The sequence below is a fragment of the Mya arenaria genome, chromosome 12 (assembly GCF_026914265.1).
Source record: "Mya arenaria isolate MELC-2E11 chromosome 12, ASM2691426v1".
Lineage (NCBI taxonomy): Eukaryota > Metazoa > Mollusca > Bivalvia > Myida > Myidae > Mya > Mya arenaria.
Genome location: NC_069133.1, coordinates 37472028 through 37489409, shown reverse-complemented (window position 1 = coordinate 37489409; position 17382 = coordinate 37472028). Strand labels below are relative to the sequence as shown.

General features: G+C 33.2%; 1 protein-coding gene across 2 annotated transcripts in view; it reads right to left on the bottom strand.

Annotated features, from left to right (window-relative positions):
- The window catches only part of LOC128211857 (interstitial collagenase-like), a 103120-nt gene extending 86505 nt beyond the window's left edge, over positions 1-16615 (bottom strand). Inside the window, exon 1 of one of the 2 annotated variants that reach the window (XM_052916957.1) lies at positions 16200-16615. In XM_052916957.1, coding sequence (XP_052772917.1) covers positions 16200-16418 — 219 coding nt within the window. In that variant the 5' untranslated portion in view covers positions 16419-16615. Of the gene's footprint in view, positions 1-4219; positions 4701-16199 lie in introns of those variants that run through there. The other variant, XM_052916955.1, reaches the window with a different exon arrangement.
- Positions 16616-17382: the final 767 nt, after the last annotated feature.

Below are 17382 nucleotides of genomic sequence, written 5' to 3'. Positions count from 1 at the left end.
ATAAACTACAGAAACAAGTTCAGTAGCCAAAAGTTTAAACATAACCCCGTTTAATGGCACAGGGTAAACACCAAAAACATAGAACACAAAAAAAAACACAAAGAAATCACGAACTACAAACATGGAAAAACAGCACAAAAGTCCACAAACAGCAAAGTGCATATATACTATGTTAAGAACAAGGCATGTTAATCAAGGATTGTAAGGTACCGCCTTGGAACGGTCAGTAAAATGTAAATGGTCTTGTGTGTGTGTGTGTGGTGTGTGTGTGTGTGGGGGGGGGGTATACCAGTTTACGTGCACAAATTTCACTCTTATCCAAACAATCATGAATAAAGTAAAAAACGTAAAGGTTAATCTTATCAAAGTATGTATTAACTTAAGGAAACTTATTAAAAAAACAAAAGATGATAAACGAATAGGTAAACCTATAGTCTGGAAATGCTATTAAAAATAAATACATTCAAATATTATGGTTTCATCTCGTCCAGTCATCATACTGAAGCAACATGGTAATGATAGGATTGGTTCATGTGCATGGCTGTACAGGAGAGGAAGTATTAGAATAAACATATTTATTTCGATTAAATTGGACTGTTAATTGGCAGCAACGGCAAGTGCAACACTGTCAACGCCCTCTAGAACCGAATGATGTGGTAATGGATGTTCCAAAATCACACTATTACTAAGTGCAACGAAACGCGTTCACATGCAAAGTTTCCGATAGAAATTGTCTGGTGGCGTTGGCATGTTTACAGGACAAGAGAATCATCAATGGGAAACGGAAAATAGGCAAGCACTTAATTTTTTTTTTCCATTAGATACATTTCATCTCTACAAATTCGGAGAAGCAAAAATAATTCCTATTATATATTATACCTTTACCTATCTTATATTGATTGGGTAATTATATGACTGACGCCAAGATGTTTGTATTTGTTGTTGTAGAATAGATCAACGTTCAATATACGTCAGATACAATTTAAAATGCCGGATCGTTGCCAGTGGATTCCGTATGACAAAAGCAGGTTATTTGATATATTTATTAATATTCTATCACATTATTCTCTTGTATTGACTGTGTTTCGTTATTACATTGCTATAATCAAGAAAGCCTTTGATCGGGGGATTGCATGGCGTATTTTAATTTGCCTGCAAGAATGACGTCTGAAAATAACATCAATAAGCTGAAATATAAATTATTTATTCAATGTGATTATTAAACATATTTTTTTCTCGTTAATATTCCATAACAATGTGTGTCTAAACCTCATTGCATGCAGTTTGTGTGCAAAACTGTATACGTATGAGTCCGGGTATGCGTTTTTTTTTCTTTTGGAAGGATTACACTAACAGTTTGTATCGGCACGTATTTAAATTGTTCTGATAAAGCCTAGGATTTTTCACAAAAGCTTAAACTTTTTTTCACAATTTTATTTCTATTAAAATTTTGTCAGTAATGTATGTTGTTGCAACACGCTCGTTTACCAGAATATATTTTATTATAAATGATTTGAGAATTCACTTAGCATCAAATTTGATTTTCCCTTTAAGATGTTATTCCAGATGTAAACACTCGAACGAGTATACGTCTTCCTGTTGACCAAAATAAATATTGGCAATTAAACGATGTAAGCACATCCGGACTGGACTTTGATATATTTTATACCAACTGTTGCTGTTTCAAGCGTAGGCGTTACGCCTGGATAATCAGAAATTTGCAAGACATTGAATATTGACAAACGATGAAAAAAACTTTCATCTTAATTTACATCATTTGTTTTTTTTTTTCTTTTTTGTTCAAAAACAAAGAAACCAAACGACTGTTTTAACCATCACCCGAGATTTCCATTAACTTTTTAGATGTTTTAATGTACCTTATCAATTGCATTTACTTTCTATACAGGTTTATCACCTCTTTCGAATTCCATTGTCATACCTAAACCTCAAGCAAGTGTTCACGAAAAACAACATGAGAAATAATTGGATCGAAGGTGTGGATCCATTGTTACAAATATTAATTATAATTTGGATGTGTTTTATGTTTCCAAATGATCGCTCGTCAAGACGATCGTAACAACTCGTCATCTCCGGCAAGCTTCATCATATCTCATTATCTAATGGATAATGGCCGAGGTGTTACGATTGCCGTCAAGAGCGTATTTTGCTACGTGGTGGTTTTAGCAACTGTCGTCAAACCAAAAGTCCCATTATTCGACATCATATTGATACTTGTGCCTTATTACTAGATAAGCGTGTTATCTGTGTTCATTATATCGCTGACCTGATAGGTTTTTACCAGATAAGGGTGTTTTCTTTTTTGATAATGCAATTGAATTGATTGAGGTTTTACAAGATAAATGTTTTGTGTATTTTCATAATGTCGATAACTTGATAGGTTTTTATTAGATAAGCGTGTTGTCTATTTTCATAAATGTCGTTGAATTTATAGGTTTAGAGCAAACAATATCTCCTTACTTTATGTTAACTTTTCTATGCACAAGAACAGTAATATTAAGTAAAGTAATATTTATTGTTAACTAGAAAGCATGTGTACATAGACCTAGGGGCTCGTGGTACGATCGCTTCGTTTATTTGCAAGTCACTGACTCAGATAATGAACATATACCTAGGGACTCGTGGTACGATCGCTTCGTTTATTTGCAAGTCACTGACTCAGATAATGAACATAGACCTAGGGACTCGTGGTACGATCGCTTCGTTTATTTGCAAGTCAATGACTCAGATAATGAACATATACCTAGGGCTTGTGGTACGATCGCTTCGTTTATTTGCAAGTCACTGACTCAGATAATGAACATAGACCTATGGGCTCGTGGTACGATCGCTTCGTTTATTTGCGAGTCACTGACTCAGATAATGAACATAGACCTATGGGCTCGTGGTACGATCGCTTCGTTTATTTGCAAGTCACTGACTCGGATAATGAACATATACCTATGGGCTTGTGGTACGATCGCTTCGTTTATTTGCAAGTCACTGACTCAGATAATGAACATAGACCTAGGGGCTCGTGGTACGATCGCTTCGTTTATTTGCAAGTCACTGACTCAGATAATGAACATAGACCTATCGGCTCGTGATACGATCGCTTCGTTTATTTGCAAGTCACTGACTCAGATAATGAACATAGACCTATGGGCTTGTGGTACGATCGCTTCGTTTATTTGCAAGTCACTGACTCAGATAATGAACATAGACCTATGGGCTCGTGATACGATCGCTTCGTTTATTTGCAAGTCACTGACTCTGATAATGAACATAGACCTATGGGCTTGTGGTACGATCGCTTCGTTTATTTGCAAGTCACTGACTCAGATAATGAACATAGACCTATGGGCTTGTGTTACTGCCGTTTCGTTTATTTGCAAGTCACTAACTCAAATAATGAACATAGACCTAGGGGCTTGTGGTACGGCCGCTTCGTTTATTTACAAACACTTTACACTTTAATCGATCGCGAGAATATTTATATATTTTATACTATTTTTAGAGACATCGGTTCAGCTAAATCTTAGTGTAGTTCATTTAGTTTTTCTTTCTCTTAAAGGGACTATTCACAAGATGATACAAAAGCAAGAAAAAAAAAGAAAATTGTCAAAAAATGCATAAAATAATTTCGTTGTCTACAATGCATTGAATCTTACTTACTGATGTATCACATCGCTAACGATACATGTTACAGTTTATGCGTATTTTTCCATTTTGAAATTTACTGGGTTTGTCTACCACGTAAATGCCAGTAAATTTAAAAATTAGCGCCGGTATATGTATCTGTACTAATCGCGTGACTCTCACATGCTAAATTTACACCCTATAAACCGGAAAATTATTATGCGTTATATTTTAACGGATGAACTCAGTTGAGATAACGACAGAATATTATTGTAATGATGTAAAATAACGCATTATCGTCCTTATCCTAGCTCGTGTTGACAATCCTAGGCATGTTTTGAAAATTACCCTATTTGCCGATTTAAGGACCATTTGGTGTTTAGTCCCTTTAACATTGCCTATTTATTTTTCCAAGACGGAAAGTGTATGAATCTTTACTTGTGATAATTAAATCTTTTAATGCAATTGAAAGATTTATTTATTTTAGTTGTCTATTCCGGCAACACAGATAATACGTCGTATTTTTCAGACGACGTTTTTTACTTGTACATACCAATGTTAAAACACGTTATAAAGCACTTACGTCAACGTCGAATTCCCATCTCAGTTTCAGTTTCCGTCGACGCTTCAAATATTTCTTCTCTTCTTTTATCTGTTTATCAGATTGTGGATTATATTTTGAATAATATTGCGTAATTGAGTTTGAAGAAATTTCACCTCGAGTTGGAACAGCCTTCACGAGGTAAGCATAGCAGAAACAGAACCAGGCTATTCCAAAAGCGGATATCCATTTATTATTGACCATCATTTAAAGATACGTTTGCTTAAAAAATGAAATTAAATTAATCGCAGGTTTTCTGAATAATATTTAGATAATCATCGGTTCCGGTAATTGAATGAAACTTGTGCACATCACTAAAAATCCATGGCTGGATTCTCCGGCTATTACATTTGTCAGGAATGCAGTATTCCATTGAATAAATCCGTTACGTTTAACGAATCCTTGCAGTAGATGCATACAGTAAATCACATTGCGCTTCGTGCAGCTACTTTGATAACAGCGTTTAAACTTTCAAACTGCGTGGTTCATTTTGGCTTTACTATTGTTTCGTTTATCAGCTGAAGGTAACATAGAACTCGGTCTGTTAATATAAAAGCAGTGTAGCAGTAAAGATCGGTTTTGTATTCCATTAGCAAAGAAAACAAAAAATGCATTTAATGAAAGATCATAAACTGTAATACATTTGAAAATGTGAATACCTTACATAAAACTGGACAACTGTGCTTGGACATTATGTGAACTTTATTTTTAATTAACTATTTTTAAGAGTGAATTTATTTAGAAGACACTTAAATTGCTCTTGTTAACAGTATTGACTTCAACATCACAGTATTTGCAATCCTTGTTCAATCTGCTATGAAGATATATTGATATTATGCAGTAACCAATATGACTCTGTATGAGTCGAACAATTTATTTATTGGAATGTAAAAATTAAGCCTTAATGTCATGTTCAAAGTGGCATTACTTATTGTTATAAATCGCAAAGAATTAATTAAATTGTTTCAAATTCTATTCTCCATCTAGTTGCACTCATATCACAACAATGAGTGAATGAACCTTTTCAAAACATCATATTTCAACACTAAATATATGAGACTCATGCATATACAATTAATTGATTCTTGAAGTCGTACAAACATATTGTGTAATAATACAGCAGGTGTTTGCAGAATGGTGTTTCTACCATATTAGACTATGAACTACATTTGGACATTTAAATAACTCCTTCAAGCCATCTAAGTATATTGTTCCTGTTTATAATACTATAGCGGATACTACAGGACACGCCGAGCACTTGACAACATTTACAAAGATCATGTTTCCATATAAGACATTTCTTTTTAACGTTTGTGAGCTCATGCATTGACTGCGATTTAAGAGATCGAACCAGGGAGATTTTAGACAAATATAATACGAGACCAACTGCCCCACCATCACTTTGTCTAGTTTAAATGCTGTTCCGATAAGTAAATAATTATTTTGGTGTTTTGAATACGTTTTGAATACGTTTTTATCCACCAACATTCAAGCTGCACTCTCAGTTTTACCGTTTTGACATTTTTTATATATTTTTTGTCTTGGAACGAGCCAATTTATGCGAAAATTCATGTAAACCAGTCATAAAAGACTGCTGACAAAACAGTAGATTGCAGAATTTTATATTTAAGTTCAAAAAATGATGTTTTATGCATTTTTCTTAAACCGTTAGTAACGGATTTAGCCATAAAATATTAATTTTGGAACGGAAATATGAAAATCTGCGTTCTGATCTTTCGTCAGCAATCTTTTATCACTGGTTTGCAGATATTTACGCAAAAATTTGCTCATCCCAAGAAAAATAATCTGTGAGAGTGCAGCTGTAAGTTATTGTTGGTACAGTCCTTTATTGTACTGTGTCTAACAATTACAAGTAATGTAATAATGCAATGAAAACTACAGGGACAAGCCCAAACATTAACAGTAAACATATCAACCCATTAGCTCTATCGGCCATAATAACTTTATCGCCGGTCAAAAAAAATAAAGGTAATTATTGGTCATGTTTTTGTGCATATTGAACAATTGGTGACTGTGAAATTTCAACGTCAGGTAGTTTTTGATGGGATGATTGTAGCTACTCAATCTACTTAGTAGTTTTGATTCGAAAGTGGGATCATACGATACGTGCGTTATAAAAGATGGCCGGGTATGTACAACAATCGCCACGCCCTTAGCACTAGCGTAAAAGGCAGTCACGATAGAAAGTTCCACTTGTCATTTGATACATGCAAAAGTAGAGCTCCTGGTAGTGTTGCCAAGCTTACAGAACAAGAGATTATTTAATAAAATACAGATAGCATTCAACCACTCTTACAGGTGTTTGTAATCACTGTATTTGGCATAAAGGGTTCATTTTATCATTGTGAACAAGCGTTTGGTGCCAAAGCATTGACCTTCGTTGTCATAGAAGATGTTAATGGTTGGGCAAATTTTACGTTAATCCTTCATATTACAACATGCTAATTTTTAATTTGATTCATACGAAGGCTAGGAACTTGTACTCTTTAAGCCTTTCTTATCGTCTGCGTCTTTCTTTAGCTTTCAAATATTGTCAAATATATAACTCACTTAACATTATTTTTTGCTTTAAGATGTAGTTCATTTCTATGAAAAGAGAGAAAGACTAGGCTACAAAACATGTATATAATTATATCTGCTGTTCTTACAAATTATTGCATGTATGTGTCAGATTTTGATTGGTAACACACCTTTATAACTAAAATAAAACAAAAGAACACTTCAATATTTCATCGAACTTCATATGACGTCAATGATATTTCCAGATGTCTAACGCCTATTTTCTACACTATGCACATACATTTACTTATTAATTGAAAACGAATTAGAATATATTATTAGTTCTTAATTATCAATATTTTGAACATTGACAACCATTCATACTACATAATCTTCCAACATTACCAAGTTTGACATATTTCATAGCAAATCATAAGAACAAATAATTGACGGTACTTAAATATTCAGTATAAAACTACTTAAATTAACTGAAGCTTTCATTTGATCACATTAGAATCTCTTACGGAAAAAATCACGCTCTCAATCGCATTTAGCATTGTGAGAGATACGCAATTAAATACACTCAATTACAAAATGATTCCAAAAGTAGGATCAAATTGATTTAAAATAAACGTATTCAATAACAGATTAAATTCAGTTAATTAGGACTCAGTTGAAATTCGATCCCATCTTTAACATGAAGTACAAATAAAGTCCAATAAAATATAATGAACCAGAAATTTAGGCAAACCCTGGACTATTGTGTGTGGTATTAATACACCTCCCTGTTTCCCACTCTAGGTGGATTTCAGCGTAATTAATAATCTTGGTGACACGCTACAGGTACTCAATATTGAGAGAGTAAGAGAAATGCAGAAAAATGGTGGACAAAACGAAAAAGAGTGGAAAAAACGGTCAATAAATCTTTATTTCATTGAAAGACATACCTTTAAGTTTTACTATTTTCCATGAATTTGCATCTATATCCAGTACAATACTTTGTAAAACTCTTCAATAGTACAATGGTAAGATTTTTTTTATAATAGCAGGGTTATTTAGGGGCAATTGACTGCAATACAATTTGTATGAATGGTTATTATCAAAAGTTTTCTGTAAATACAACACCCTATTCAACAGTACAAATTAATAAGGTAAATTCAACAAGATTTCATAAAATCAATGATCTACAATACAAATCTTGTGGTATTGGTAATTATCAAAAGTTGTCTAAAAACCGATACCGATAAACATGCTTTGGGCACGGGTACCATTATATCGTTAAAGGATTTTAATGTTTGTCAAGAGAAAAATAAATATCTGGAAATTATTTGTCTTTGGAAGCATTGGCTTTGAACTGTGTCAAGTGGATGAGGCAAGAGTAATAGGTAAAAATAACCTGTAAGGCGATAACTCCATAGCATACTGAATATCACTCGAAATGATTATAGCTGTGGTTCATGTCGTTTCCAAACACCACGTTTCTTAATTAATTCGTAGTTTGTCGTTTGATATAATATAACTTTATTTCTATCATTTCACAAAATGAAGGACTTCATATTTCATGACCATTAAAAACCGAGACCACATGCCTTGCCAGTCTTTACGACCTTGATGGATTCCATTCAATTCCACCCTGAGGTGAACCAACACAAGCAGGAGGAATTGAAAGAGAGTGCCATTTGTGAACAACCAAGTCAAACTGATGCAAGAAGAAGGAGCTCAATTGCAGATGTTTACTGTAAATACTTTGTATTCTTGGATAAGTGTGGGAAGTTTCTTCGATACACATGATGGATTGACAAAGTTATTCGTTAACGCTTATCAAAGCTCGTTAGAAGAAAACTGGAGGCTTGAATAAAAGTGGTGTGTGCTTAAAAAATAAATATTATCAGGACTGCATTAAATGTGTTTGCAAATACTGTGAAATATTGGCATGTGCATATTGTTTTTTTTCTGAAATAAATTGAAACAAATTCGTATAGCGTTATAATTATATAAATGAATCCAAATGCTGCCAAGACACGCTTTCTGTATAATGAATATCAATGATGTTCTCCTAAACTTGCACAAGTCTGTTTTAATCATCCTATCAAAACAAACATCTGGAAGAATTGATTAAGCATTATTTTCATTATTTTTTGTACCTGTGTATTAATTGTCTGTGAAACGTCCAGTTTAAATGATATATGTTTCTGTTTATACAAACATTTAAATTATGCGACCGTACTTTAAGGCAAAAAGAGATGGCCCATCGTGATATATTGATATATATATATATATATATTTGAAACTTATATCATTTTGTACATGGATATATTTTTATGTTTGTACATTTTATTGCTTCCTCTGTGTACATTTAGGAAGATATAACGTTCGTAAACCTAGATCATATCAAAGTATCGTAAACATGAAAAAAAACATAATATCTTTATAAATTTATACTCTTGTTTGTTTCGGAAATTGCTTAAGTCTAATAATTTTGACGGTATATTTTTTGTTTATCGATTACAACACTAAGTAATTTAAACGCCACTTCATATTTATATGCTAACACTTGTTCAATCAATGGTATTAGATTATGATAAAGAACGTTTTATATATATAAATAAACTGATAACGCAAATGTTGCGTAGTTCATTTAAGCAGGTTTCAAAATTACTTTCGTACTTTTAACAATTTGCACAGTGCTTTGTAATTCAGTATACATATCACTATCCTGGAATATTTAACTAAGCATTATTTACTCAAATCCTGTTTAACACCATTGTGGTCTTTAATGTGGTTCTGAAAAATGATGGCATAATGTATGCAGGACACGCCCGACGATCAACTATCTTGGGAATAAATTCTGCAGCACACGCCCGACTACATTTTATAATGTCACGAACCGTTCTTTGTTAAGCTTCAACTGATAAGCCAATACCATCATATACGCTGTTAATTAACAATAACTCAAGAAAGTTGGCACATTGTACTGAAAAGTTAGGATGTGCGGCATTGTTTATGAGTTTATATAAAAAATGAACAATTAATAATAGTCTGTAAAAAAATTGTCATAATAATACAATTTAGTGATTCAATGATACGTTACTTCATCTAATTACAATGGTGATCCAAACAATCAATTTAAATACTTTTTCGCCATTTTCATAAATGTGTGATTAAAGACGTTGCACTTGTAGATAATTTATTGAGGAAAATATACTACATGAAGAAGTTCATACTGATGGTAAATTTCTAAATCTGCTCTATATTATTTGAACAGTTTGTTATATTCAGACTAAGAATGTACATTTTCTTCTCGATTCTGTCCAAATTGTAATAATTTTACATATGCATCAGATATACTGCCTAATTCTACTTTTTCTATATTGAATTTTCTATCATTATGCTCAATAATAAAACGTCCTCGTCTGAAGTATATATGGAAATAGATATTAATTAATCAAAAAAGTAGAATTTGAAATATAAACGTTAGCTGTTTCAAATGGCAGACTTATTTATGTCATTTTTCTGGAAACCATTTATAAATCTAAATGGGATAACTTTATTGCATACAGTTACAAATGGTTAACGTTTGTATTATAGTTTAAGTTGGTATACGTTCATGTAAATACTCTGATGAAGCTTATCTTTTGAATTGTACATAATGATTATTTTTTGTAGGGCCAAGTGTGAGAGTACGACCATATACGTTAATTTTGTTTTGTCCCCAAATAGACTCGTGTATCGATGGACTAGATTTTCACCGACCCATCCAACGTGGTAATCCCATCAATTACAGGTAAAAATATTGTGATGTGCGTGTGGAATGTTTGTGGTTGTTGGACGTGTGCATGTGGAGTTTATACGTGTGTGATTGTAGTTCAGACGGACGTGTGTATGTGTTTTTTTATTAGTTTGTGATTGTAGTTCAGACGGACGTGTGTATGTGGTTTTTATTCGTTTGTGATTGTAGTTCAGACGGACGTGTGTATGTGTTTTTTTATTAGTTTGTGATTGTAGTTCAGACGGACGTGTGTATGTGGTTTTTATTCGTTTGTGATTGTAGTTCAGACGGACGTGTGTATGTGGAGTTTATTCGTTTGTGATTGTAGTTCAGGCGGACGTGTGTATGTGGAGTTTATACCATTGTGATTGTAGTTCAGACAGACGTGTGTATGTGGAGTTTATTCGTTTGTGATTGTAGTTCAGGCGGACATGTGTATGTGGAGTTTATACCATTGTGATTGTAGTTCAGACAGACGTGTGTATGTGGAGTTTATACGTTTGTGATTGCAGTTCAGACGGACGTGTGTATGTGGAGTTTATACCATTGTGATTGTAGTTCAGACGGACGTGTGTATGTGGAGTTTATACCATTGTGATTGTAGTTCAGACAGTGTCGTTTTGATCATTGCCCTGTGTCTTTTAACAGGGTTTTGATTTTAATTATTTTCTATTGGGCTTGTCTTTGTATTTTTTGTGTTACATTAATTGTACAAAAAGAAGAGAATCTAACTGTTGTACGGCGAACTGTAGTTTTGTCATCATTGATTCAAATGTTTAAATAAATCATCGCCGTAACAAGTGTCAAACTTGATTTATCTCAATGCAAAACATTTGTTTCAGATAACCAGGTGTAACAAATGTGATAAAGTACCCTGATTGACTTCAATCGAAGCTACCTCATTTGCATTAAAAAATGTTTGATACAAAGAGGCCTGGGTTATTCAATCAATATTCATTGAGTTCGATGCATCGAAAAAGCGCATTTAAATTTTACAGTTAAAACCAGTGGTATTGTTTTGAGAAGAGGCTTAACATTTACAGGTATTTTCCTTTTTCACTTTTTTCTTTCCGCTTCGTTATTTCATGCGGCTTAGAACATTACCACTTTCACCTCTCGGATCGTAACGTAGTTTAAGATCAGGGTGAGGAATCGGGTAACTTCAAAGGGGTTCTCACATGGGTCATCATGGGTCACCACGGGTCACAACCGATTAAATCATCAGGTAGTTAAAATCAGGGTGAGAAATCACTTGTCATCATAGGGATTCTCTCATTAGTGACTACGGATCACAACCGATGTAAACATAACGTAGTTTAAGATCAGAATGAGGAATCACGTGACTTTAAAGGGGTTCTCACATGGGTCAACACGGTCACAACTGATGTAAACCTATCGTAGTTTACGATGCAATGTGCTTTGGAATATTATTTTCGTATTATGAATGCACTTATTCTTATATGCAACGCCAATTGAGTGGGTTTCGATATTTTGGTAAACCAGTTTCGGTGTTCGTAAGACAAACGATAAAACCTTTTTTGATTTTTTTTTTAAACTTTAATGCATACACAATTCGTGAAACCGCTGTTAAACCAAAACTGGTTCATTACCAACAAAAACACCCTATGAATGTACTTATTACTACAATGGCCATTTCATTAATTCATTCACAAATACAATATTTCACTGAATAAATACGTTATGACTAAAATAGCCTCACACATATAACATAAAACTACTGTGCAGATACTGTGATAGCAGCTTCAAGACCCTCAAACAGCGTTTTGCTCTACTATTGTTTCGTTGATTAAATGACTGAAGAAAACAGCTCGGTCTGTTTTGTAATATATGAGCAATGTTGAAATGTTGACAGTCAGGAATATATACTCCGTTAGCAAAGAATATAATGACTTAATTAAATGCAAGAGCATGGACTGAAATACATTAGAACTGCACGTCAAATGTAAAAACAAGCATTCACGCAACGTGTTTTTATAATCATTAGTAGGTATTTCGAGGGTATGTAACATCAACATATCTTAAAATAATTTTTCAACTGAGCTTGGAAACTATGCACGATTTACTGTTTTGTATCTAAATATTGAAGGGCTTGTTCAAAGACACATTTGAAATGTGCTTAGCTTAATTAATCATCGCAGTATTTGCAAAACCTTTGCAATTTTATATTAACAGGTTGATATTTTTCTTTTCCAACAGTTATACAGTATACTGAATATGTGTTTATAAATTGGAATATAAAATGTTAGAATGCTCAATGTAACAGGATTATGTTGATATTTTTATTTATTTGCAATTTTCCATAAGCAAATTTTTGAATGTATAACATGCGAATAACATAGCGACAGTTACACTTAAATCGCTACAGTTAGTTTATGAACCGATTTCTTTATAAACGTTTCTCGAGAACAATACCCTTCCAAATAATGATTTGACTTGTTTAGCTGTACATACACATGCCGGCGTGCATGGTAAGATTTCTCTCATTGAAACGAGAAACCTTAATTTAGCAATATTGATCCACTAATAGACAAAATTAAGCATGCGCTCGAAGCATTATCAGCGAAATATAATTGCAAAAACATCAGTGCCAATCCCTTTATACGTCAATTATTACTTTACTTTACTGAAATCTACAGGGACGAACCAAGAGGTCTAACAAAAGTTACGTGTTAAGATGCACTAGGCAAGGGCCCAAATGAAAATGAACTAGATACATCACAACACAAGTTCAAGCACCACAAACAGACCAAACACGCATCAAAATAGCTATTCGATACATGATCAAGCCTTAGAAGAAATTGATTATTACGTTAGGGTTTCTTTCATGTTCATTTCACAACAAAAAAAGCAAACATATTCCTTGGGGGTGTTGGAAGTGTTGTTTCAGAAGGATCTCCCTTCCAGAATCCAAATCGTTCTTTTGCAAAATAGTTTCACGACCTATGTGGTCTAAGTCTATTCAGCTACAAATTATATAAATACATATGTCAAGTGTATCAAACATATACATATATATAAAATTGTATCATAAACATATTTCTTTTTATATGGCTCCGTGATACATAAAAGCTATCTTTAATACTGATAATATATTTTTTATTGAAAGGCCGCTTTATTTGAAACCATGATCAAAATCATATTACAATAAATAAATTTCAAACGTATTTACTAATTTTTATAACAGCATTGTAAAACTGCTCAGCAAATATCTAGGTAAACAGCAAATTTAGTAATGTAGTTGGTGTTGTAAAAATACAATCAGTGTGTTACTGGCTAAATTACATGTGTATATTGCATTCTAAAACAAAAGCAAAATGATATTCATCAACGACATAAGAATCAGAGAGCACCCTTTTTTGATGAAATCTTGAAAATGCAGTTTAAAATTGAATGCGTGAAAATAGTATATTTCATCCCGTTCACTCATCATTCTGAGCCGACATGGTAATACTTGGGCTGGTTCATGTGCATGGTTGTACAAGCGAGGAAGTTAGAGTATGATCAAAGTTTTTCGATTTAATTGGACAAGTAATTGGCAGCAACGGCAAGTGCAACACTGTCAACGCCCTCTAGAACCGATTTGTGTTGTTATTGATGTTCCAAAAGCATTATTTAACCAAGTGCAACGAAACGTTTTCTCAAGCAAATTTCATTTCGATAGAAATTGTCTGGTTGGCATGTTTACAGGACATGAGAATAATCAATGGGATACGGAAAATAGGCAAGCACTTAATACTTTTACCAATTAAATACATTTCATTCCTCAGAATCGGAGGGCAATAATAATTCGATTATATATTATACCTGATACTGTGTGATTGTTCGACTTGCCGCCAACGTATAGATCTATAATGTTGTAGAATAGGTCAATGTTTTACGTTAAATTTACGTCAGGCTTAATTTCAGATGATGCCAGATCGTTGCCAACCAAGTGGATTCCGTCTGCAAGAAGCTGGCTTTTTTGATAATTAGTATTTACTTTCTACCATAGTATTGCTTTTCTCTGACATTGTATTGTCTATTACATTATTTTAATCAATAACCCATTTGATAAAGAAAGAGGGGGGGGGGAAGAGAGAGAGAGACACGTCAGAAAATGACTCCAGTAACCGAACAGATTTAACCAATGTGATGACTATACATTCCTTTGTTATATTTTGAAATCACTCAAAGAGTGTGTCTTTTAATCAGTGCATGTAGTTTGTAATAATTACACCAACAGTTTTTTCGCAGCACATGTTCAGTTTCTCCTGACGAAGGCCAGGTCTTTGCACATAAGGATGCTCAAATAGCTGTAATTAACTGCGTTTTTCCTAGCTGTTCAAGTATTGACGGCTATGTAAGCGGTTGCTAAACGCTCGTATATCAGAATATCGTTTTCTTTAAAAACGATTTGAGAGTTCACTTAACATTAAAGCTATTTTTTGCTACGAGACGTAATTCAATTCTAGAGGGGGGGGGGGGGGGGGGGGACGAAAAAGCAACATTCATCTTATATCAAAAAAACATTTTGTGTATATTTGTCTGTTGTTAGGCCAAATTATTTATTTGTCAGTATATATTTTAATTACTTACTGATTGGAGTTTTATATATTTTAAATGTATACTTGAAAAATACCAAGTGTTGCTGCTTCAAGCAGAGGTGGTTAACCTGGATAATAAGAATGTTTCATGAGATTATATATTGACAAGCGATGTTAATAAATCTGCCAACGTTTTTTTGCAATTTCAATACATAACTCGTTTACTTTTTTGTTAAAAAGAAACAACCAAACCAAACGACTGTTTTATCCGACATTTCCAATTAATATTCAGATGTTTAAATGTACCTTTGCCATTGCACTACCTTTAGGAAGGTTTATCACCTCTTCAAAACTCCAAGTGAGAAACCTAAACATCCAGCAAGTGTTCACAAAAACAAGAGGAATAGAAATCGGATCGACGGTGAAGGTCCATTATATTAAACAAATATTTGTGACAATTTGGGTGTGTCTCCGGCAGGCTCCGTCATATCTGTTGGATAATGGCCGCGTTGTTACGATTGCATTCAACGGCGTATTTTGCTAGGTTGTGGATTAAGAAACTATGGCCCAATTAGATCAAAACGTGTGCAAAATTAGTAGATAAGCGTGTTCTCTATTTCCATTAAGTCGCTGATTTGATTGAGGTTTTTATTAGATACGCGTGTTATATTTTTTATAATGTCGTTGAATTGATAGGTTTACCCAAACACGTATAACACGTTCAAGGCAATCAATATCACTTAATCCCATGTTAACTTCTGTATGCATAAGAACAGTAATATATAATATTGTAATATTTATTGTTAATTACGAAACATGTGTCCATAGACCACCTAGAGATCGATTATTTGCAAGACACTCACTCAGATAATGAAATACACTATCTCTCTACACTTGAATCGATCGCAAAAAAAATATTTATTTTATTTTTAAAAACAGCGATTTGTAAGTATCGTCTCAATCTTAGTGTAGTTAGTTAGGTTAATTATTCTCAACATTGTGCGTTTATCGTTGAAAACTATTTTGATGTATATTTCGTCAACACAAATAATAGTTACATAATATCTCGTATTATTCAGACGTTTTTGACATGTACATAACTTTGATTAAACAGTTTCGAAACACTTACGTCAACGTCGAATTCCCATCTCAGTTTTAGTTTTCGTCGACGCTTCAAATACTTCTTTTCTTCTTTCATCTGTTTTTCAGCTTGTAGATAATACTTTGGATTATACTTTGTAATTAAGTTCGAAGAAATTTCGCCACGAGTTGGAACAGCCTTCACCAGGTAAGCATAGCAAAAACAGAACCAGGCAAAAGCGGATATCCATGTATCATTGACCATCATTTAAAGATACGTTTGCTTTAAAAATGATATTAAATTAATCGCAGGTAAGCTAAATAATATTGAAATAAATCAGTTCCGGTAATTGAATGAAGTTTGTGCAAATTACTTAACATCCTTGTCTGAATGCTCACGCTGTAAAACTTGACAGGAATGCAGTATTCCATTGAATAAATCCGTTTTGCTTTACGAATCCCTGCACTAGATGCATACAGTAAGTCACATTGCGCTTCGTGCAGATATTTTGATTGCAGCGTTTAAACTTTTAAACTGGTTCATTTTCACTTTACAAATGTGTCGTTTATTAAATAGAATATATTTCTTACGTTAAAATAAATGCTGTATAGCAGTAAAGAGTCTACATTTTATATAGCAAAGCATATAAAATTGTTTAATACAAGTCACAGTATTTGCAATCCTTGTTCAATCCGATTTGAAAATACATTGATACTTGCAGGAACCAATATTACACTGTTTAAGATATTCAGTTCTTATATTGGAATGTAAAAATTAGATATTAAAGTTAATTTTTTTTTAATTATTTGTGTGATTTAAATATTGGAGTACAAAAACTAATCCTTGAGGTCTTATCTAAAGTTGCAATACTTTCCATTTTATTAATCACAAAGAACTTACCCGGAAGTATGGAATCGTATGACAAGCAAAAAATCTAGACAGTTGCACTTAACTCCAACTGATAGTGGATGAAAACATTTCAAAACATTTTACCTCAACTGTAACTACAAAATACATGCATGCATGTATTTAATTATGCGCCCTCTGAAGATATATATATAGTAATATCGTTTAATTATACAGAAGTGCAAATAATGGCCTCCCTTCTATCAAAGCATGCATAAATAAACACAAGTTTGGTCACATAAATAACGTATTCAAGCCGTAACAGTATATTTTCCTTTATTTTTTAGAAACAGTCGAAACTTGAACCTTGGCTCAAACTCGCTTG